This window comes from Muscardinus avellanarius (genome assembly GCF_963383645.1).
Source record: "Muscardinus avellanarius genome assembly, chromosome: 9".
Taxonomy (NCBI): Eukaryota; Metazoa; Chordata; class Mammalia; order Rodentia; family Gliridae; genus Muscardinus; species Muscardinus avellanarius.
The window spans coordinates 103506438-103529901 of record NC_137795.1 but is presented as its reverse complement, the minus strand read 5'-3'; the positions used below and the strand labels follow the sequence as shown (position 1 = coordinate 103529901).

Below are 23464 nucleotides of genomic sequence, written 5' to 3'. Positions count from 1 at the left end.
GTAGAATGCTCCTGAGTTCAATCCTTAGTACCAAAATAAAGAACAAACAAAAAGAAAAGGAAGAATGAAAAAAGGAAAGAAGGAAGAAAGGAAAAGAGGAAGAAAGAAAAGAGAAGGAAAGAAGGAAAGAAAGGAAGAAAGAAGGAAAGGAAGGAAGAAAGAAAGAAAAAGAAAGAAAGAAAGAAAGAAGGAAAGAAAAGAAAGAAAGAAAGAAAGAAAGAAAGAAAGAAAGAAAGGGAGGAAGAAAATCAGTTGCAAAATAGAGAAATCCCGAGGGCTGGTTTGGGATCCAGCCCTGTATCTTGTGCATCCAATTTGCCTCCTTCCAAGTGTTCACACCTTATTTCTTTCTCTTTTTGTGCCGTTGTCTCCAATATTCTTCCTGCCACACTTTTGAGATCTGAGAATGAAATCTCCATGCAGAGCCCGGGGTCCCTCCTCCCCTGTGCCTCCTACCATAGCTTAGGTTGTCCTCTACCATCAAATCATCCAACAAGCTCCCCACGCATCCCGCAGGGCCTGCCAGGGACACAGCGCTCTGTTTTTCACACATTCCTTCCTTGGAACTGCCAACCAACCATAATAAGCGCCTAATGTCTCCACCATTCCAGTCTGCCCACTTCATTATTCACCTTGTGGCCCTGTACAGAACACATGGTTCACTTGAGATTTGTTTTGTTTTGGTACTGGAAATTGAACCCAGGGGCATTCTACCTCCTAGCTTTATTTTTATTTTATTTATTTATTATTATTATTTTTTTTGTGTGTGCGGTACTGGAGATTGAACCCAGGGACATTCAACTACTGAGCTACACCTCAGATTCATTTTATTTTTTTTTATTTTGAAACAAGTTCTCACTAAATTGCAGAGGGCCTTGCTAAGTTGCTAAGGCTGGCCTCAAACCTGTGATCCTCCCGTATTAGCCTCCCAAGTACTGAGATTACAAGCCTGTACCACCATGCCTGGCTCTAACTTTATTAGTTTGAAACAGGGTCTCATTCTGTTGCTGATGCTGGGTTTGAACCTGTGATCCTCCTGTCTCAGCTTCCCTTGTACTGGGATTACAGGTGTTAAGATATCATGTCTACATGGTTTGGGTTTTATGTTATCTATTGGTGAAATAGTGAACATTTTCAAATCTAAGGAACTAAGCAATGTTTTGAGAATGATATTTGAAGGACAATTGTCAGGGCTGGGGGTGTAGTTTGGAGGTAGAATGCTCCTGAGTTCCACCCCAAGTACCACACACACACACACACACACACACACACACACACACACACACATAAATAATAATAATTAATAATAATAATTTACTCATTCATTTTCCTTGATTTTGCGACTGGAAAACCTCGCCTTTATTTACCTTATTTGTTAAGTGCCAGTCTTATTTCCTTTCAGGGAGGAAGTCTAGAGTTGTTGCAACAGTTCCATCTTCTGCAAAGATCCAGTTGTACTTTTCTCCTCCAAATCTAAGTAGCCACCTGGTCTGTCAGTCTGTCTGTCTCTCTCACTCTTACACACACACACTACTAAGACTCTCTGGCTAAGGCTCTGCTTGTGCAAGGCTAATGACTCCCCATGGAAGCCACACCCTGCTCCTCCTTCCCAGCCTGTCACCTGGCCATGCTCCTCTGTCACCAACACCTGCTTATTACCAAGTCCACATGCCTACCACAAGCTCCTTCGGCTCTTCCGGAAACCATTCTGCCTACTCATATTCTGTTTGGGCGATCTTTGCGTCTTCTGGCCAGTCACAGAAGTCAACCTGGCAGATCCCTCTCTCAGATCCAGTGGGGAACACCGAGCTGTTGCATCGTGCAGTTTATAGCTAGTTGACTGTGTGACATTAGACAAATCACTTTTCCTCTCTGGGCTCCATGAGCAGGATGGATGCAAGTGAGGTTGTTAGATACAAGGGTCTTCAGGGTTCTTCCACTTCCAGCCACAGATGACCTTCTCACTCCCCCAAGTGGGTCTCAAAAAGGCAACTCTATCCCTGGCTGGGCAGCCCCACCCAAGGGTCCACACTTTCTTTGCCATCTTTTCTTCTTTTCCTGGAAACTGTGTGCTTCAGTGACAGACTCTGGCTGGAAAGTAGGCCTCCACCACTACACCTGGCGGTCTGTAACTCTCAGCTACCCCTGTCTGGTCTGAAAGTTTTCAAAGGCCCTGTGGCTGGCAAACAGACTTCAGATCTCCCTCTTAGTGCACAAACTGACTCCCTCTCTGCTCTTGCATTTCAGTGGTGTACAGAGATAATCGCCTCTCTAGAATACTCAGGTAAGGTGCCAGGAAAATATTTATCTGCCCATTGGTGCTCCTGAAGAACTGTGTGGGCCTGACTTGGCCCCGCCCTATTGCAAGCTTTGCCCTCAGGCCTCTGACTCATTCCCGAAGCAGCAGGGATCAGAAGTCACCCCCACCCTCACCAGCTCAGAAAAACAGTAGAGAGCACAGGGGAGCCCTGCCCCTTTCTTCTGCAAAGCCCCCAAGCACAGGCCACCCAGAAAGAATCCACAAACCCACCCTCTCCCCCTCCCTCTCCCCCTCCAAGTTTTCTTTGGTGCCTATTACCCTGTAGCTTTGTGACATTTTCTGGAAATTGCAGACGGAGGGAGTTTTCTTACAGGGAAGAGGTTAGGGAAATTTCCAGTTCCTAACTTTCATTTCAAATGGGTGGGTTGGGAAAAAAATGGGTCAGAGACTGTTAAGCGCAGTGAATGTTTGGAACCTAAGCTAGTAACGCATTGTGATCACGACTGAGTTTGGCTTCTGTCTTTCTTTAGCTCATTTGCTTGCAACCTTTGCCCTCCTGCACACCTAGTTTCAGAGTGAGAAGATTACACTAAACTACAGGTTGGTAGCTGCTGTAATTGTGCCACTCCTGAGTCATGGAAGAGCAGATGCAGCTCTGGGTCAATGGTGTTAGTGATGAAGCCAAGTCACCACTACATTAGTAGAGGTCTCCCCAAAACAAGTACCTATATGCACAGTGTTGGGGGGGCACAGGAGTAACTGTCTATAAAAGGCCATTATACAAAAATACTGGATTTCTAATTTGACCCCCCCACCACACATAAAGACTTTATAATAAGAGCAATAAATACTTACAAAGTATTAAGACTTTGTGGGTAGCTCAATATGGAGACCAAAAGGTGATGGGATATATTTCAGGAGAATAAATATGTGTACACAGAAGGAAGACCAGTTGAAGGAAACTTATTTAGACTTTTAAGCAATTTCTACCCCAAAGGCTAATTAAAACAAAACAAATAAACCAGGGGCTGGGGATGAGGCACAGTGGTAGAATGCTCGCCTGGCATGCACAGCCCTGGTTTTTATAAGCACTGCAAAGAAGAGGAAAAAAAAAAAAAAAGAGGTTAGTTTGATTTTATCAGAATTATTATGAAACCCATAATTTGGTCTTATCAGAATTATTATAAAAGACCAAGACAGTCAGTCCACAATTAAAAATTGAAGATCATAGGTAATCTCAAGTGAGAGCTAGTGGTGAAATAATTCAGGAAACATATGAGTATTAGCTTCACTCATATTACAGTTCAGAAGAGGGTCTATAAAACAGGATTATTGTTAAGCCAGGCGTGGTGGTACATGCCTGTAATCCCAGTACTTGGGAGGCTTAGACAGGAAGATACAGATTCAAGGCCAGCCTCAGCAACTTAATGAGGTCCTGTTTCAAAATATAAAATAATAATATAAAAAAAAGGTCTGGGAAGGGGAGTGTAGCTCAGAGGTAGAATGGCCTGGGTTCAATGCCTAGCGCCCCACCTCATCACACACACACACACACACACACACACACACACACACGCGCGCGCGCACACACACACACGCGATTATTGTTGATGTCTCCTAAAGACTATCTCACCTAGGTGCTGGTGTTTTACTTTAAAATGCAACAAAGCACTATGTATTCACTGGGTTACAAATGCAATTTTGTCCAAAAATGTTGGTTAACGGTCATTTTCACACTCACAATTTATCTAAGTCAGTGATGCCAGTCAGGATTAAAAGGAAAGTTGAGTTGAATTCTGGAAATCTGAAGAAGGATTTTACTAGACCCACACTCAATTTCCCATACTTATAGAAAATTTAGTAATTCAGCTGAGCAGAGATCACCCACATCTGAGTGTTTCTCTTCTGGCTTTTAACCAAGAACCTAAAGACAGATAGAAGCCAATTATCTTTTGGGTTCTCAGATTAGATAAAATAACCCCATTAAATGATAGATATTAAATATCCAAAGAAAAGGTTTACTCAAAATTCTTAAAGAACTTAAGTTCAAAGGGATCGTAAAGTCTTAGCAACTTCAAGCAAAGAGGCAGTCATGCAACAAAAAAATTATTTGTGTATATAGCATTTAGAAGTTGGTATTTTTATCATCTCTGAGCAAATAATGGAAAAATTGCCTAGAAAAATAAAAGGTTGAATTAATTGAGCCACATAGCCAGTCTTCAAATACTGGTCTGTACAAATAGTTTGAATTAAAATTGCTATTGCAATCAATAATAATGATTTGGTTTACATATTTAATATGTATATGCAAATAATATGTTAATAATAAATATTACTTATTTTTATAATCTGGTTTTATGAAAATCGAAAAAAAGCACAATTGAGCTTCTCCAAAGCCATCCTCTCAGATTTGCTTCAACAGGCATCTTGCTTCAGATAAAATATCAACTTCCATTCTTAAGTACTATGGTGATCATTTGAAAAAATGAGCAAGTCATTTTATACTTTGGGATGGATTGAAAAGAGAGTGTGTCATCAAGGTAGCAGTATAAGGTCATATCATCATTAGTTTGGCAAAGAAAAAATTTCACTCTAATTGCTTTCACCTATGTGCAAAGTTGCAATGCACTGTGCAAGGAAGGATCATAAACACTCAGCTTAAAAAGTGCACAAAATATGCCATGCTATTGTTATATTTCAAATATAAATATATATAGTTCTATTCTACATAACAGTCCAATAGAGACTATCACTCTCATGGGATTCCATGTCTTAAACCTTGTTATATTCTATATAACAACAGCATGGCATATTCTATATAAGGATATATCATCTACATGAGTATATTCTATATATATTCCATATAAGAATATATATTCTATATATTCTATATAAGGACACAGAATATTCTACATGAGGAAAAATATTAATGTGATAGTCTTCAACTGAGAAAGGCAGTCTTAAAGGAGATGGGGAAAATACGGTGTCAGAGTTGGGCAGCCCTTTGGAGCCAGCACGATGTGACCCTGTACTTCACATTTAAAGAAACAGAAATATGGACAGGTTCAATTGTGGCATGTGGTAACTGAAGCTTGGGCCTCTTAAATTCTTGGACTCTATTGTACCATGCTTCATTTCATAAAGAAATAAAAATATCCAGGAAGTATTTTTATGATAATTCAAGTCAGAGTAGAAAATCACGAATGGTCTCAGCAGGATTTTCCGAATCCACTCAAACTAACCTATACCCATACCTTACACGGTGGGATGGGGTTTTCAGTATCCATCTGTCACTTCTCATTCCTTCTCTAACCTCTGAATACCTCCCTGGACTCTCTGGGGGCCTTAAAGTGGGAGTCAGTAGCCACCATAGCCTAGGCACCATCTTGGTCATTCACAACACCTAAATCAAACAGGCTGTAACCTTCATGGGATTTCATGTTTTGAACCTCATTTAGTGATGAGGAATCGGAGAAGAAAACACAAGAGAGGTACCAAGTTTATTAGAGTGAGAGAGTATCGCCCTCACATTGCCACCGAGAGGCAGAGATCTCAGAGATGCATGGATTAAACTCACACCAATAATCACGGAGACTCTCTAGGGATGGAAGTTACCTTAGAGGTCACCAGCTTGACCTTCCCATCTGTCATTCCCTTTTAAACCTGTCCTTCCAGCACACTGAGGTCAGAGTCTGTTGAGCATATGGCCATAACTAAAACGGAGGCCAGGTCTGAATCTGTACTCTGGAAGCAGAGAATGTTTAAGAAACTATATGGCAGTAGAAATAATTTTCCTGAATCTGGCTCCAGGGTCCCTCTTCCTATGATAAAATGATCCCAGAGTCCAGTGTGAACTCCCTCAACATCCCCCCACCAAGCACCAAGCACCAAGCACCAAGCGGAGGCCTGGCATGCATGATTGGCATAGTTGGGTTTTGTCCTCGGGCTTTTAGAAGCTTAGTTTTCGGTCCATAGAGGGCCTGTGCAGCAGGCTTCAGGGCCAGCCGTCTCCATGAACAGCTTGTTCTTGAGCTCACGAGATTCCTCAGAGAGTAGCTAGGCCGGCTGCTCCACCAATTGTAATTTGGCAGTCTTGACTCGGTGGGCTTCCTTCAGGTTCCGGGCGCGAACCTCTGGGTTAGAAATGAACTCCACTTGTTGCATGGGGAACCAGCCTTGCTCCCCATCTGAGAGTCGCACACCCTCCAACCAGCCTGTGGGCACAAGGGAAGGGGCAAGAATTAGCCTAGGAGGCCCAGCAGGAGAAGCCCAGCCTCCCAGAGTACTAGACGTGGCTGCGCTGAGTCTGGTCAAGTCCGCAGCTGCCCCGTTCCTGAGCCCTCTCCACTGTGCTGTGTGGAGTTGAAATGTGTCCCCATCAAGAAACTATGGCACCAGCCAAGATGTCCATCAACAGATGAACGGATTACAAAACTGTGGAATATGTACACAATGGAATTTTACTCAGCCATCAAAAAAACCTCAATTACATCATTTTCAGGGATGGACATTATGGAGGACATTATGTTAAGTGAGATTAGTCAGTCACAAAAAATAAGAAATCAGATGCTTTCCCTAATATGTGAGTTAGGGAGAAATGGGTCATAGGAGGAACTCTAGATGAAAAAGAAAATCCTATGGAGGAGCAAACAAGACAACCTAAAGGAGGAGAAAGGAGGGGGGAAGAGGAGAATCTCTAAAACACACAATGTACTTAAACATATCGAAGTCAACCACTAAGCCAAGTAAGGGAAGGAGGGACGGGGAGGGAATGGGGTGGGAATTGGGTAGGGGTTAAATCAGTGATGTGTGCATGTCTCTACACACAAGTTTTTTTTTACTCCAATATGATGTATGAATATAATGCACCAATAAAAAAAAAAAAAGATAACGTCTTGATATCCTCATCCCTGCTACCTCAAATGAGACCTTATTTGGGAATGAGGTTGTTGTAGATGTCATTAGCCAAGTTAAGCTGAGGCCATCCGAGAATCAGGTGGCCATTAATCCAGTCCATCTGGTGTCCTTACAAAGAGGGAAACTGAACACAGAGGGAAAGGGCCACAGAAGACACGGAGTGAGAGTGGAATTACACTGCCACAAGCTAAGGAACACTTAGGGCTACCAGACTGGATAAGGTAAGGAAGGTCCTCCCAGAGGCTGCTGAAGGGACACAGCTCTGCCAACACTTTGATTGTGGACTGCTCGTCTCCAGAACTGTGAGTAAATAATTTTCTAATGTCATAGCTACTCAGCCGCTATGCTTTCTTACAGCAACCCCAGGAAACTGACACCTTCCCTCTGTCTTTGCCTCTGATGCCTGGCCCGCTCCCCAGGGGCTCTCCCTCTCACCATCGCTGCTCTGCTGAGTCACCATCACCACATCAGCCTTCTCCAGAGCCAGCTCGTCATTCTCTCGGGGCTTGTAGGCTCGAAGACACTGGACTTGTGGGGAGTCTTTGGGAGAGAAGAGTGAAGGTTAGAAGAGACAGGGGATCAGAGTGTGGCAACTACAGAACAACCTGGAAGGACTTGAGATAAGAGACAAGTGTGAGCTTTCAAAAGGGGTGATGGGGGAAACCCTCATCTTCTACCAAGGACCCAAAGGGTTGATAGTGAAATAAAAACATCGTAATTGAAACAGATTAAAATTCTACCTCTCCCGGGAAGAAGACTGAGGGGTAGGGGACCATGTCGACTTACTCATCACTACAAATACTTGGGATTCAGCGAAGACCCATCATCCCTCTGAAACCTTCCCTGACCCTTTATTCTTTGGTGGACCCAGAACTCCTTAAAGCTGACCACTGGTGAGCAACCAGGTGGCCCTCGTCCTGTGGTTTCCTGTGTGGGTTTTGCTCGTCTACCCACATAGCTGAATCTTGACTCCTTCTTCATTTTCTTCCCAGGGCCAGATGTGAGACTGGAAAAGACTAGACATATGGAATTCCAGGTATGATCTACGAGAGGGACTTAATCCCCATTGGTTTCTGGTTGTTTCCTTATCTAAGGGACCAAGATGATCTTTGATCAAGGTTGATCGACTCTTGAGGACATTCTGGATTTCTGTTTCAATATGTTTTGTGAACTAGGCAAAATCTCCATAGATCTAGAGCTGGAGATGACACTGTTGAGCTCTAAGTATTCCATTTTACATGCTTTCTTTTTACTTTACACTGTGCTGGTTCTCTCAGAAAACAAGCAATATTGCCTTGTTATTTGTACCTTGTTTCATTTTGTTTTGTTTTGTTCTTTTTGATACTAGGGATTGAACCCAGGGGTTTTCCACTTCACACTGATTTTATTTATTATTTATTTATTTATTTACTTACTTACTTATTTATGTATTTATGTATTTTTGCGGTACTGGGGATGGAACCAAGGGGCATTCTACCTCCAAGCTATACCCCCAGCCCTATTTTTTTTTTTTTTTTGTGGTACTGAGGGTGGAACCCAGGGGATTTTCTACCTCCAGGCTATTCTCCAAGACCTATTTTATACTTTATTCAGAAACAGGGTCTCACTAAGTTGATGAGAGCCTCACTAAGTAGCTGAGGCTGGCTTCGAACCAGTGCGATCCTCCTGTCTCAGCCTCTCAAGCACTGGGATTATAAGCATGTGCCACCACACCTGGCCGGCTCTATTTTTTCATTTTGAAACAGGGTCTCACTAAGTTGCTGAAACTGGCCTCAAACCTGTGACCCTCCTATCTTAGCCTCCTAAGCACTGGAAGTATAGATTTGCACTACCATGCCTGGCTTGTGCTTCTTTTTCTAAAGCTCATCCCATCTGCCATTAACAAAATCATAATAAGGGAGGGAGAGCTATCTCCCACAGCTCCTCACCACTGACAGAGTACACAGTACGTTAACAGGTTTAGCCACAGCCTGGTTCTCCTGGTTCCTCACATTTGATTGTCCATTTCAGGATCTAAAGCCTATAGGTTCCTTTGAGTTCATTTTCTCTCTGGATATTAACTAGGGAGGACAATTGCAGGGGTGATATGAGATCCAGAAGGAATCCATCTCAGCAGGAACACACACAAATTCACAATGCGAGTGAGACTCGGACTGTCCCATTACAGGAGAGACAAATCTGTGTGGCTGTCCTCCTGCCATTCCTACAACAGCCATACTTTCGCCCCTACTTCCTCCAACACCTTCAAGTATTTAAAACCTAGGCAAAATCATAGCAGGAAAGACTTAAGGGGGAAAATATGTTAGAAAAATCATTGTCCAAGGCAGGGAGTATATGGAGAGGAGCGAACTGCCATGGTAGAGGGGTTTAAGCACATGTGTCTCGGGTGTGCAAGTTCCAGGGGCCAGTCTTCCACCCAGAAGTCTGAGGAGACACAATGTGTGGAAGTCTCCCATGGCACCACCCAGCACCCCACACCCCCGCATCCAAAGGAGACCCCTGACCTCGACTCACCGTAACACTCCAGCAGGTCCAACTCCTTCCTCGGCATGGCCAAGGCTGAGATCCATCGAAGCTTTTCACTTCTGAGAAAACAAAGCAGGGTCGTAGCTTCAGTTACAGCCTGTGGTTGCAGGATGAGGGCTGTGGGAAGGCCTTGTTTAGTTAATAACTTCTCCCACAAGAGCCACCGAGGAGAGTCCTACGATCTCGGGCTGTGTGATAATGGGGCTTGTCAAACTTTATTTTCCCCTACGATCTTGGGCTGTGTGATAATGGGGCTTGTCAAACTTTATTTTCCCCATCCTCTTGCCAGACTCCTCCTTCATGAGATCATGAAGTGCGCTGTTAGTTATACACACACGGGTGCTCCATTTCGGAAACTCCAAAGAGCAAAATGTGATCCCAGCTTAGATGTCCTCCATTACTTTGCACAGTTCTTGACGTTTCTTGCCTACCTCCCTTCCTTCCAATAGCTCAGAGGTGAAAACCCTTCCATGATAATAATTAGATGAGAGAGATCTGTTTTTATTGTGTTGCACAATGCAATCCCAGCCTGATCTTGTAATCATCTGAAGGTTGTTTGCATTATCTTAGTTTTTGCTTCCAAAAGTGCCCAGGTCATTGAGAGATGACACCTGTACTGTTCCTGGAAGATGCTGCCCAAAGAATTAAATGAAGAGAATAGATCGCATCTGATTATTTGGCCTAGGAGGTATCTAGCAAACAAACCCCTACCCCACTCGAGTCGTCTCAATAGTCCCTGAGTAGTCTTCCAGAAACTAAAAAGAAAACTAAAAAGAAAACTAGAAAACTAAAAAGAATCATCAATGTGGGAACCTCAAATCATTAGATAGGTTGAATTTGTTTGTCTTTTGTACTGGGGACTAAGTGGGCACTGTGAGGTCTAACTATGAGGCCTGAGCAGAGGAGGTGGAGCGCAAAAGACTTCAGGAATGGTGGGAAAAGGCCTCTAACCATCCCCTGCCCCGCCCCATAACTTTCCCCGCTCTGGTCGGTGTCAAGCCCACAAATTGGAGAAATACATAACTGGTTTGCTCCCCCTTCTTCCTAAGTCCCCATAAAAAGCCTCTAGTCTGTAAGGAAGGGGGCTCCTGACGCTCCTGGTCAGTCCAAATAAAGCCTGTTCTGCTCTATTGAGCTGTGTATCCTTTTTTTTTTTTTTTTTTTTTTTTTGGTGGTACTGGGGTTCCTGGAAGCCCTTCTACCTCCGGGTTACACTCCCAGACCTATTTTATATTTTTGAAACAGGGTCTCTTACGCCAGCGCGGCTGGCTTCAAACCTGCGCGATCCTCCTGTCTCTGCCTCCCAAGTGCGGGGATTACAAGCGTGCGCCACCACGCCCGGCTATCCTTTTTATCTCTATATTTTCTGATAGTTCATTCAACCCAGGAGCATTCTACCTCTGAGCTACACCCCAGCCATTTTAAAATTAATTAATTCATGTATTTATTTATTTTTGTGGTACTAGGGATTGAACCCAGAGACATTCTACCACTGAATTACACCCCCAGTCCTATTTTATGTTTAATTTTGAAACAAGACCTCACTAAGTTGCTGAGGGCCTTGTGACGTTTCTGAGGCTGGCCTTAAACCTGAGATCCTCGTGTCTCAGTCTTCCAAGTATTGGGATTACAGACATGTACCACCATATCCAGCTTGGTTGCAACTTTTAGATCTTCAGAGACTTTTTAGATCTTCTATTACAAAAATCATAGGTTCCCAAAGTGGGCAACACTGTCTTCGGGGGTTGGGGGAGGTTGTGCTGTACTGATCTGGAGGAATGGCAATTATCTTGGGACCAATTGGGGAGGCATTGAATAAAAATAAGGAGGTGATAGTATCCATGGGGGTACTGAGTAAGTCTGTTTTCTGAAAAAAGGGGGTGGTAAGTCAAATAAGTTTGGGAACCTCTGTCAGAGGTTCATTATTATAGGCAATATGTACCAGATTTTTTAAATTATTTATTTATTTATTTATTTATTTATTTATTTATTTTTGCGGCACTGGGAATGGAACCCAGGGGCACTGTACCTCTGAGCTATTTTTAGTCTTTATTTTTACTCTTTATTACCTCTGAGTACCCCAGCCCTATTTTTTAGTCTTTTTATTTTTGAAACAGGGTCCCACTGAGTTGCAAAAGGCCTTGCTAAGTAGCTAAGGCTATCCGCAAACCACGATCCTCCTGTCTCAGCCTCCCAAATGCTGGAATTACAAGCATGTGCCACCATGCCCGGATCCAGATTTTATTTTTTAAGTTTTTTAAAATTGTGAGACTGAGTCTCAGTAAGTTAGTTGCCTAGAATACCCTCCAAGTTGTGATCCTCCTGCCTCAGCTCCCCAAGTAACTGGGATTATGGGTGTGCACCACCTCACCTGGATGTGAATCAGAATTTATAATTATTATTGATGCTCTCAGAAATATATGTATGTGTGACTGTTATAGATTTTTTTTACTATTTTTATTATTATAAAGACAAGCAAATCAAATTTCTCAACACTATAGATTTTTGTTCAACAGAACACCAAGCTGAGACATGGGAGGACAGAAATCAAAAGGCACCCAGTGCTTGTCTTATTCATATATAAGCCCACCAGCCCTGGGCCCTGAAGGGTGTCTGTCATGCACACATGGGCGATCACTCAAGAAGATCAGTATTCACATTCTTTACTTACTCTATACCAGCTCATCTTCTTTCTGAAGTCACACAGACTGCTCAGCCTCGGTGGCAGTGTCATACCCTTTCCCACCCTGATCTCCCGCAAGTTGCCTATTAGCTTTAGGCGTCTATCTATGGTTTTCCCCAGTCCAGAAGGGGCAACACAATGCTGATGCCATTTCTGAACATGTTGTCTGCCCGGTCCACTTCCCGCTCAGGCCACCCACCCGCACGCAGCTCCCCTGCCCGGTCCCATCTCACTGAGTTTCGGTGCGGAAGAGGAACTCCGCCTGGGTGCCTTGCGCGTTGTTCCGCAGGAAGAGGCGGAACAGGTTCTTGTGTGCTCCGTGAAGCTTCATTTCACACTTTTCTCCCCGGATGGAGGAGAAGGGAGCATGGTCAAATACCAGGAACCGGTTACCCCTGCAAAATGCAAATCTTCTCAACAGGATTCTAAAGCTTCCATACTTCACCCACCCTGATATTCCTGGATTCGATGTCCCTCTCTTTAGTATCTGCAGCCTTCCAATTCCTGTAAAAACCAGATGGTCCTAATCGCTTTCAAGATGGTGGCTCCAATGTCCTCACCAATTTTCTACCACTTGTCAGATGCAGTGGATCTGCTAAAACTTTAAAGAGTTGAATGGACAGAGGCGATATAAATTCTCTAAGGCCCTAAGGGCCAGAACGTTAAGATCTGAAATTAGCCATGCATCTCTAGGTTAGTAAGTTGAGCCCAGCCCAAAGGAGCCACAAATAGGCTGATCTGAGAATATGGTAACAAAATGTACTGCAGTTGTTCTGTGTCTATAATAGTTTAGGGCCCCATCATGTGACTTCAGGACATAATTTGATGGGCTCTCCATTTTTGCTTTGGACTTATTTTTCCTTCTCTCTGGACTCTCTGGGTTGAGCCCTTGAGAAAGGGAAGAGGAGCCTTCTCTTCGTTCCTGCCTCTTCCCCTTCCCATCCCCAGCCCTGGCCTCCCATCCCAGCCACTGACTCTCGGGGCCGGGACAGCAACAGGCAGTCGTTGAAGAGGTGCAGGTGGACTGGACGCGTGTTCAGTTTCCTTCGCAGCCCTGGGGAGACGCTGAACTCGAGGGCCATCAGCTCCCCACTCTTCACCAGCCAGCGAGACTGTGAGATGAGCGGGAATATCTGTGGGGGAAGAGAGACAAGGCCGTGTCACAGACACACAGAGTGAGCTTTCTCTCCGTCCTGCCTTCCTCATCAGTCCTCTTCCCCTTGCTCCTAACCCACCAGCTTGGATTCTGCCTCCCTCGGAGCCTTGTAACTGTACACTATGCTGGTATTTGCTTCCCTGTTTACAGGCTTATGCAAATGGAAGGCGCCTATTGTCCAACCAGAGAGCAGTGATGTGAGAAAGCCCCACTTGGAAGCCTGAAGAAGAGCCAGAGAGTTCAATTAGAGCATGCCAAGAACAAGTAGGGCCGAGAGGCTGAGAAAGGAGGATCACAGGTTCATGGCCAGCCTCAGCTACTTAGTGAGGCCCTCTGCAACTTAGTGAGAACCTGTTTCAAAATAAAGAATAAAAAATAGGGCTGGGGGTGTAGCTCAGAAGTAGAATGTCCCTGGGTGGCTCAATCCACAGAAAAAGATCAAGCAGGGATGAGCAGGATGTGTCTTAGATCAGGAAGGAGTTCTTCTTGCGGTTGTCCTTTCCTTGATTATAACCAGAGACCAAGAGGAGTAGTAAGAATCAGATGTGTTGGAGAATGAGGTGAGGTCTGATTGGAGTTGGAGTTTAGGTAAAGATGAGGATACTGAATGATGATTAGTATATGGAAAAGGGGGTTTCCTTCTAGGGAGGTAAAGATGGTATGTGTTCTGTGTTAGAATCTGAATATGGAATGTTTAGGTTTTTTTCTGGATGAGAGATTTTGAAGATTTGGAAATTTGGGCTGTCTTGTTTTGGTTTTGGCCAGAAGGATACTTGATAAAAGGATGATTCAAGCCCCCAAATGACAACTTCTTGAAGAAGCTTGTATTGAAGAATTCCCTCATCCCTCCTTCTGCTCCTTTTCCAAATGTACCTCCTCTACCTTGAGAACCTCTTTTTCTCAGCATTATCTTTCCAGAGTTTCCTTATGCATACATAAGCAGAAACATATTTAGATTTGTACCTCCCACGTTTTCACCGATGGTAATATAATAGACACACAGATTTGCACCTTCACTTAATATGTCTTGGAGACAGACGTGGCATTTGCATATCCCAGAAAGAGAAGGAAATGAGGAAGTTTGGAGGTTGGGAATAGTGGACCAAGATGACCATATAGGGTGGTGACTGGTGAGACATGATAAAGAGATTCATGGGCAGAGCAGGGCGACAGGGACTAACTCACTTTACACTCAAACTCAATCTTCTGGCTCAGGTAGATCAGCTCCTCTGTCCGCCGCATCCTCTGGACATTGTTGTTGCAATCTCGGATCAGCTGAGGGTTGAACGGGGTGAGGGAGGAGAGGAGCACTGTGTTAGAGTCTTTGACCTTGAGGACTCGGGTTGTGACAGCCTCACTTTTCTCCCAGGCTAGAATTGAGTGAAGGGGGCCTCGAGGTCATGTCCTGGGACTCAGATGTATTTGGCATGAGCACGTCAGCTCCAGGGGTGGGGGGTTGTGGCAGTGAGGGAACAGTCCCTTGGCATGGAGAGTTCTCTGCATGGACGAGGCAGCCATGGGGGGCATGTTTGGGGGATGTGGTGAGGGGGCTGGGTTCCACCATTAACAGGCTCCCACCTCCCATGTTCTCTGGAGTCACAGGCCTGGAAAAGGGAAGACTTCCCTGTCAAAGATGCTCGGGGGGCCAGAGTGGGTGGCTGCCCACCTCTTCCAGGGCGTGGTGGGCCTTCGTGGCCTCTGCTTCCTCTGAGGAGCCAGGTTGTGTTCTCTTCAGAATGTTCTATAGAATAAACAGTATATGAAGCCAAATAAGAGGAAGAAAATAGACAAACAGAAAGAGAGGGTAGGGGGTTGGCTAATGAGAAGCCCGGGCACATAATTTCAAGAGCAACTATTCCTGGGAAGGGAGGGCATGGCAGCTGGGGGCTGCTCACGTCCTCCAAAGGATGTGGAATACAGTAGAGGAATGGACAAGGGTTTGCCCTGAAGCTTCTCAGGCTCACCCCAGGACCATGAGTTACGGGCTGATTCCAGGGAAATGGCTGCCTCACCTGGAGTAGCAGCTTGAGACGGGTGATGCGCTGGAAAGGGAGGATCAGGAAGGACTTGAGGGAGAGGCGCTGGCAGATGGGGTCGCTCTCCAGCTTCTCCAAGACCTCCCGGAAACTGGTGTTGCTATTTCTGTGTGGGCAGTGAGCATCCGGTGAGGAGGGGTGTGGGGAAGAGTGGGGTCAGGGCAGGCGTGGGGAGTGGGAGCTCAGGGGAGTATCTGGGGCTGGGCAGGAATGATGACATCGGGGTTCAGGGGCCCAGCTGGGATCGCTGAGGGCATCTGGTGTAGAGGGAAGGCTGGGGCTTGAGATCACACAGTGGGCATATGGACATGGGCTCCTGGGGTAGCCCCCTGGGCAGGGGATTAGTGCAAAGTCATTGCAGGGCCCACAAAGGACAGAATGGGGATGAATCTCACAGTAGACTCTGGAAGGTGCGTTCCTGATAAGTCTGGTTGGTGACGTAAGGCAGGTAGACCCGGCGGAAGTCTGGGGCATGGCTCAAGACTACATCACACACTTGGAACGAGAAGATGTTGTTCTCGAAGTTCTCTTCTAAGTCTGAAAGGAACCTGTGTAGCATTTAAACAAGTCCCATGAGACTTCTGGACCTCAACACAGCATCCGGCTGACCCCTGCTATCGCTCGAGCTTGTGCCTTCTTTCAATTAGCCAGTAACTTCTATGGACTCTTCATAGGTCTGAGCTACAATGCCCGAGAATTCTCTCCAGGGCTGCCGTTAGTTTGCTCCTGTTTTAAGTCTCTGACTCTAAAATTCCATTTCTTGTTCTTCTTTTATCTTATTCTGTTTTTCACATCTGTAGATGAATTCTATTTCTCATCCCCAACCCATAGTGCATCTAAACCTTGAACCTAGAAAGCATTTCTCATTAACTCATTGATCCACTAATGGGTCAATCTACCCCCAGCTCTTTCTATATCCCAGCTCTCCAGCCATCAGGGGCCTCCGAGGGGAGCCCAGGACCAATTTTATCTGGAGACACAGCAAAGGGGTTTCTAAGAGAGAAAAAGGCAACTGGAGGTTCAATGGCTAAGAGTGAAGCTGAGTGAGCAGTATTTGGGAGAGGGGCGGTCTCACGTGGTGCTGACATCTCGCACGTCCTGTAAACGAGAGAACAGCCATTGGTGCTCTTGGTTGGAAAGAGTGGCCCGGAGCTGGGTTGAGAGCTGGAAATGATCCACAGCGATGTGGAGACTGCGCAGGTACGAGGCCTCGGACACGATCAGCTCAAATTTGGCCTAGGAGGATGGAGAGGAGGAAGATTTGGTTGACCCCTGGTATACCCAGACCTTGAGTAATGTTTTAGAGCTAGAACACTAAAAAAGATCCCTTTAGGGTTCAGTCACAACAAAATCTAACTTGATCTGGGAGGAGTGAGGAAGGGTCCTGGCGTATGAGATTTAACGAGGTCTTGAAAAACAGGTGCAGGCACCCAAAGATGCACGAGAAAAATGTGCTTTCAAGCAACCCCCAAAATACACACGCGCGCGTGCGCACACGCGCAGACACACACACACACACACACACACACACACACACACAAATTGCTTCATTTGATAGTAACCTTTTTTTTACTACATACATGTATACCATAACATCAGGTATATGCTTTCAACACACACATACAACACACACGTATGAATAATTATACGACACAATGGATATGTAAATTTGCTTCACTTTAGCCAGACATGGTGGCCCACGCTTGTAGTCCCATTATTTGGGATACTGAGACAGGAGGATCACAGGTTTAAGACCAGCCTCAGCAATTTAGTGAGACCCTGTTTCAAATTAAAAAACTAAAACAGGGCTGGCAGTGTAGCTCAGTGGTAGAATGCCCCTGGGTTCCATCCCAGGTAACACACACACAAATTGCTTCACTGATAGTTACCCTTTTTTTTTTTTTTTTTTTTACTATATATATGTATACCATAACATCAGGTATATGCCTTCAACACACACACACACACACACACACACACACACACACACACACACAATTTCTTTGAGAAAAGGAATCCTAAGTAAATTGAGCATTTCTGGAACCAAGTATACAGACGTAGTATCAAGGATGGCACTGGAGAGGCAGTCAAAGAGTGAGGGCTTAAGAGTTAGATAAGCCAAGCATGATGACACAGGCTTGTAATCCCAGCACTCAGGAGGCTGAGACAGGAGGATCGCGTTTCGTGGAAAGCCTCAGCTACTTCAGCGAGGCCTTTTGCAACTCAGTGAGACCCTGTTTCAAAATAAAGAATAAAAAATAGGGCTGGGGGTGGAGCTTGGAGGTAGAATGCCTATGGGTTCCAACCCCAGTGTCACACACACAAAAAAGTGAGTTAGATAAAAAGTGTAAAATAGTTTAGAATTAAGACCATGGAAAAGTGAAAAACAAAGGTTTTATGTAGGGGAATAAGTAGATCATATTTTTTATATAAAGTAGTTTTAAGCACAGTGTGGAAAGAAAAGTTTAGAAAGGGCAAGAAAGCCAAGTCAAGAAACGTTGTAATAAAGCCTGGATAGCACAGAAGTCAGAAGCAGCCTGATGCCATAATTATTTAGATCATAGATTTGGAAGGACTTGGTTATTTTCTAGAAATGGGGCCTGAAGAAAGGGGAAGACCTAAAGCTAATACCTTGGATTTGATTTGGGGTAACTGTGTCAATGATGAAAGCACTGACCGAGCTAGAGTGCTCTGAAGAGGGACAGATTCAGGGGACAAAGGCATGAGTTCAGGTTGGAATGTGAAGAGAAAGGGAGAGAAGCAGGATAATTGAGAAGACGGTGGTGCCCTTGTGGTTTAAGGGAAATACCCAGCACCTGAGAACTTGTTTGGAGAGTCTAGCAAGAGGCACCATGGGTATGGCCATGACCAGTGGGCTCCTCGTGCTTTTCATCCAAGCATGTGGCCTCAAGACAGACCGTTGCATAAATAAGAAAGACCTGCACACCTTGGGCAGCCAATGACAGTCCAATAACCCGCAATTAGTGGTGCAGCCCTGGTGTAATGGAGATGACTGACGTCAGGGTGTAAAGAGTGTGTGTTGGCCTGTTGGGTGAAGACAGCTGGCCAGGCTGGTGGTGCTGGTCAGTAGGAGACTGCAAGGCTAGCAATTGGGACTGGGAATCTTTTCCATGCCCCTCCTCCCTCCCCGCCCTGCCCGGTACCTCCTGCAACTTCTGGTCTTCATGGGTCATGGAAAGCAGGACAGTGCTATTGCGCACCACAGGGATTTCCTGCCAGAGTGAGCCGCTGGAGGCCACCGACAGGCGCTGCAGGTAGGACTCTGAGGGCACCAGTGCCTTTCGAGGTTGCCGTGGGGAGGCCAGCCCCGGCACCTCTGCCAGGCTGTCCAGCCGCTGCTGGCTCTGAATCTCCTTGTTCAGGAAGACGTCGCTGTACTCCTGGTAAAGCAGCTGGGCTGCGGGGGTGATAATGTGTGAGGGAGAGAACCTGGGAGTGAAGGCCCAGAGGCGGCAGGGTGTCCATCTTCTGCTGGCCTCTGAGCAGCCCTCTCTCCTGGGCTATCACCTCATCCCACTGACAACCCATCCTGTCTTGGGCGGGACTCCCACCCGCGCCTACAGGTCTGCTTCAAGGTACTCACAGGAGTTGATGAGCTTGGAGCAGCGTCTTGAAAAGCCGCTCGTGCCCTCCTTTGGCTTCTTCTCCCTGTGGAGGGAAGAAGGCTTTGGGGTGCCGGATGGCCAGGAGATAGACGACCCCTGGGTGACTGCAGGTGAGTCTCCAACCTGCCTGGCACATGCTGGGATGTGAGGGCCAAATCCCCTGGGGATGGGGGATCAGTTGTAGCCTGACCCCCTCTGGGGTAGTTGGGTTCTATTTTGGATGTTACATGGAACTTTTGAATGGGAATTAGTTGATGGTCAAAGGACTGTCCAGCTAATGGAGCTGGACAGGCACAGACACTTCCTACCCTGGAATCCTGGGTCCCTCCTCCTCCTCCTCCTCCTCCTCCACAGAAGAGAGTGGTGTGAGCTATTCCTGGTCTCAGAACCCTTACTAGCTAAAAGCCTAACTAGGAAATCTCAGAATTCTGGGCGAAGAGAGCATGGCGTGTCTGCTGGGAGAGAGGGCAACTCACCGAAAAACCACGGCATCCGAGGGGCCTGGAGATCTTCCCAGGGTCGAGCCCTTTGAATCTGAAAACGGAAATGGGCGACATGAGGAACATCAGAGGGACATCTGGGGAAACTGAAAAAGGTAACACTTGAAGGGGAAGATGTGGATGCCCAGGAGAAAAAAAAAAGACTTCACTGGGACTCCGGGAGGGCGGAAGTGGGAACCCAGGACATGTTGAAGGAGAGCAGTACCAGCTGTCTCCCCCCAGCCCTTGTATTAGATGGGAACTAGATAAGAGGGAGCCCAAGACAATGCTGGGAAAAGATGGACATGAAAAGGAGCCCAGGCTGAGTGAGAGACTGGGAAGTAGGGAGGTGCCCAGAGGGGGCACTGGGGCTTGGGCTGAGGGCAAGTGTGTGAGCCAGTGAGTCACAGAGGAAGGAGTAGGGACCTGAGATGGAAGATGGGATGCAGGAGTGAGAGTCGGAGGTTTGCCCCACACTAGCTCATGGAGGGCCTCGCTCCGTGCTCACCTGAGCCCTCGGGCAAGATGGAAGGTCGGCGCAGGCCTTGGCGGTTCCAGCCCTTGTGTTTGCTGGAGCCCTCACCGGGGACCACAGCTAGCCCACTGGTGGCCTCTGGGGGCCTCCCTGCATCCCGTCTGTGGGGCCAGCTGGACGCCTTCTCCAGCTGCGGGTGGCTGGGCTTTTCTGGCTGCCTTGGTGAGCTGAGAGCTGATTTCCTTTGGCCTCCATCTGGAGGGGCGGATCTTCTCAGGAGTCCTCTTGCAGGGGTGTCAGACTCTGCTGAGAGCCCTGGGTCATCCTCAGTGTTGGGGCCCTGGAGCTCCAGAGTCCAGGAAGTGGTAGGGGAAGAGGGACCTAGAAAGTTTAGCATGTTGCTGAAAGCCATGTTGGGGGACACTTCACTCTTACTCTGATTGGTGGGAATCAAAGCCTCTGTTGAACGGCCCATGGCAGGGGGCCAGGAAGTACGTCCCGCAGACGGGGCAGTGGAGCCTGTCCAGTCTTGGGCAGCAGGTCTTGGTTTGGCTTGAGCTCCTGAATTGAGCAGTCCTCCCTGGGCACTCCTGCTCCTCCCTCTGGACTTTGGGGGTAATGGGGGTGGTTCAGTAGAGGGATCTATGATGGGGACAGGGGGCAGTGGCCTGTATATCCTTGACAGACTGGAAGAAGAAATGGAAGAATGGTGGGGCTGGAGCAAATCAGGAGTTGGAGGTAACGGTTTGTTGTATCTCAGCCTGGTGGGGAAAGAGATCTGAGTATGGTGGGAGCTGTCTGGAGTGGATGGCAGAGGTCGGTGCTGCCTTGACACCGGGGGCTCGGGCACTTGGGGCAGTGGGCCTTTGGGGGGCCCTAAACTTAGGGCCAGTGGAGGAGGATGGCTAAATGGCTTCAGCATGGGGACCACTGGTTGAAGATGGCCATCTCCTTCCACCATGGAAGCATGGATGTGTTTCTTCTCTAAGGGAGGTGGAGGCAGAGGCTCATGGACTCTCATATCCCTGGAGACAGTGGATGGGGAAGAGCCCCGCGGCTGGCTGCTGTGAGGACCACTGGGTCCCTCTGGATGTGAAGTGAATTCTCCCGAGTCCTGCCTCGAGATGGATGATGTCGTAGGGGATTCTGAAATGACACTGCGGTCCCTACCACTCCTCCGGTCCCTCCTGGGGGTCACGGAGCCATAGATGGCAGGTTTGGGGGGCCTCTGGGGTAGCTCCAAATGAGAGAAAGACAGTGACAATCCCGCCAGGTCTGGCGCCTGCTCTGTCCTGTGAGAGCCTGGGAAGGAGTTGCTCCGTAGGTGCTGGACGGTCCCGGCGCAGTTGGCGAGGGGGCCACGAAGGCTGGCACCATCCGAGTTGGCAGATGGGTCCTTGGAGGCAGCTGCAGAGGAGGCGTGGAGGGCAGTCAGGGTAGTCTCTGGCGCCCCATGAGATGGGTTGTCAGCTGAGAGAGATGCTTTTGGAGGGCTGGCAGATGCTGGGGCAGTTGCAATGAGGGCAACCTCAGCAGGACTGAAAGGAGCCACGTCTGGTGTCCTGGGAGGAGTCACGGATGTATCGGCAGAGACCACCTCTGTCCCCTTCCTCAGCTCCGATCCTTCTTGTGGGCTACTGTGAGCTACTTTATTGTCCAGTGACTCCTCCGTGGGAAAGGAGCCGGGCAGAGACACGGACCAGGGGGACCGTCCTATTGGCTCCAGGGTAGGAGTCAGAGCTCTGGGGGACAGTTCCTCAGCCCCAGGTTCTGTGTGAGTCCTGGTAATCTGGGTCATGGGACAAGAAACACCTGGAAACAAGTCACAGGAAGAAGGGAGCTCAGTGTCTGCCACAGCCAGTGCAGAAGGACCGTGACGTTCTTCCTCCTCTTCTGTGCTCCCCGATTCTCCCACTCTCTCCAGCTGACCTCCATCCTGATTCCCTGGCTCCTCCTCACTTGACCCTGCTTTCTCCTCCTCCTCTTGGGCTGCTTTAGTCATCTCTTTTTCCTTTAGATTCTGAACTTGCTCCTCGGATTCCTCCACTAAACTTTGATTCTTCATGTGCTGACAGTCCACCCTCCTCTCCTCTAGCTGGCCCGACTCCCTTCTCCTCTCTTCTGGGCTTCCCTGAGCCTGGGCCCTATTCTCCCTCTCCTCTTGACCCCAAGTGCCATGACTCAGACCCTCCAGGGCCCCAATGAGCTCCCCTCTTTCTCCTTGCCCCAGCATCACATCCTCTTCTACCTGCTCCTGTACCTGCCTCTGTTCTCCCTCTTTACCATTAACTTGCTCTATCATCTGTTCCTGCTCCCCCAAAAGCCCATCAGAACAAACATTCTCCCCCAGAATTCCTCTCCCTGGAAATTCCCTTTCCTGCAGTTTCTTCCCTTCCGGCCCCTGGGTCTCCCAGGGGATTAAGAGTCCTTCCTGCCCATCACTTTCCTGTGGTTTGCAACCCCGCGGCTCTTCCCCCGGCCAGATAGTTCCACTCCCGGAATCCTCGGCTGGGCTGCAATCTGTAGGGGGCTCTTCTTGGGGAGTCCAAAATCTGGTTTGTGCAAAGGTACCCAAAGTGGTCTCCTCCTTCCCTTGTGCCTGTCCAAATGTCAAAGGAGTGAGTTCTGGCCCAGATTCGACCTCCACTCCGCTGTCCAGTTCACTGGATGTTGGGATCACGTGCACCCCTTTGCCCTCAATGGGGCACGTTTGGCACACTGAATGAGCTAGGATCTCTGCTCGTCTGTCTGCCAGGCTCTGGGGTACTTCATCCAGGTGCTCAGGAGTGTCACGGGCCTCCGTTACCATGTTTCCCTGCCTGGTCTCCACATCTGCAGGACCTTCCTTGGGGATGGAGGGCATGCTCTCGGCTGCATAGACACTCATGTCCCCTAACTCTTTTGGCTGAGTCACTGAGAGTCTATGTTCCTCTCTCCACTTATAGGATGGATCCTGGCCTTCTTGAGCTTCAGGATCCAAGGCAGGGATCTGGCTGCTCCTCATGATAGCTTCAGGGATGACTATGAACTCCTCTATGGCAGGGATGGAAGTCGAGGCTGTATGTCTGGGCTCCTCAGCCTCCATCAGGGCCAATTCCTAGGGAGGAATACAAGACAACAGTTTCTAATGCCTGTTCTGGTTTTACCTCCCAGAAGGAAAGATCATACAGAGAAAGGGGATGGTGTATCTTCGATCATTCTTTAAGACAAGAAGTATCCAACAAACAAAATAAGCAATGGCATCTATAAATTGCTCATTTATTTACTCGCTTAAGTAAAAGTTCACCGAGTGACCCTTTTAAATGT

At 47.3% G+C, this 23464-nt stretch overlaps 1 protein-coding gene across 1 annotated transcript; it reads right to left on the bottom strand.

The window, feature by feature from the left end:
• Window positions 1-6316: 6316 nt before the first annotated feature.
• Window positions 6317-23243, bottom strand: ARHGEF5 (Rho guanine nucleotide exchange factor 5; the record flags this gene model as incomplete). Its single annotated transcript, XM_080701279.1, has 14 exons — window positions 6317-6474; window positions 7613-7717; window positions 9692-9762; window positions 12620-12781; window positions 13362-13519; window positions 14728-14817; window positions 15209-15283; window positions 15555-15684; window positions 15974-16126; window positions 16654-16814; window positions 18743-18996; window positions 19183-19247; window positions 19681-19738; window positions 20192-23243. 14 exons carry the CDS (start codon window positions 23241-23243, stop codon window positions 6317-6319), a joined length of 4692 nt encoding a protein of 1563 aa, XP_080557405.1.
• Window positions 23244-23464: the final 221 nt, after the last annotated feature.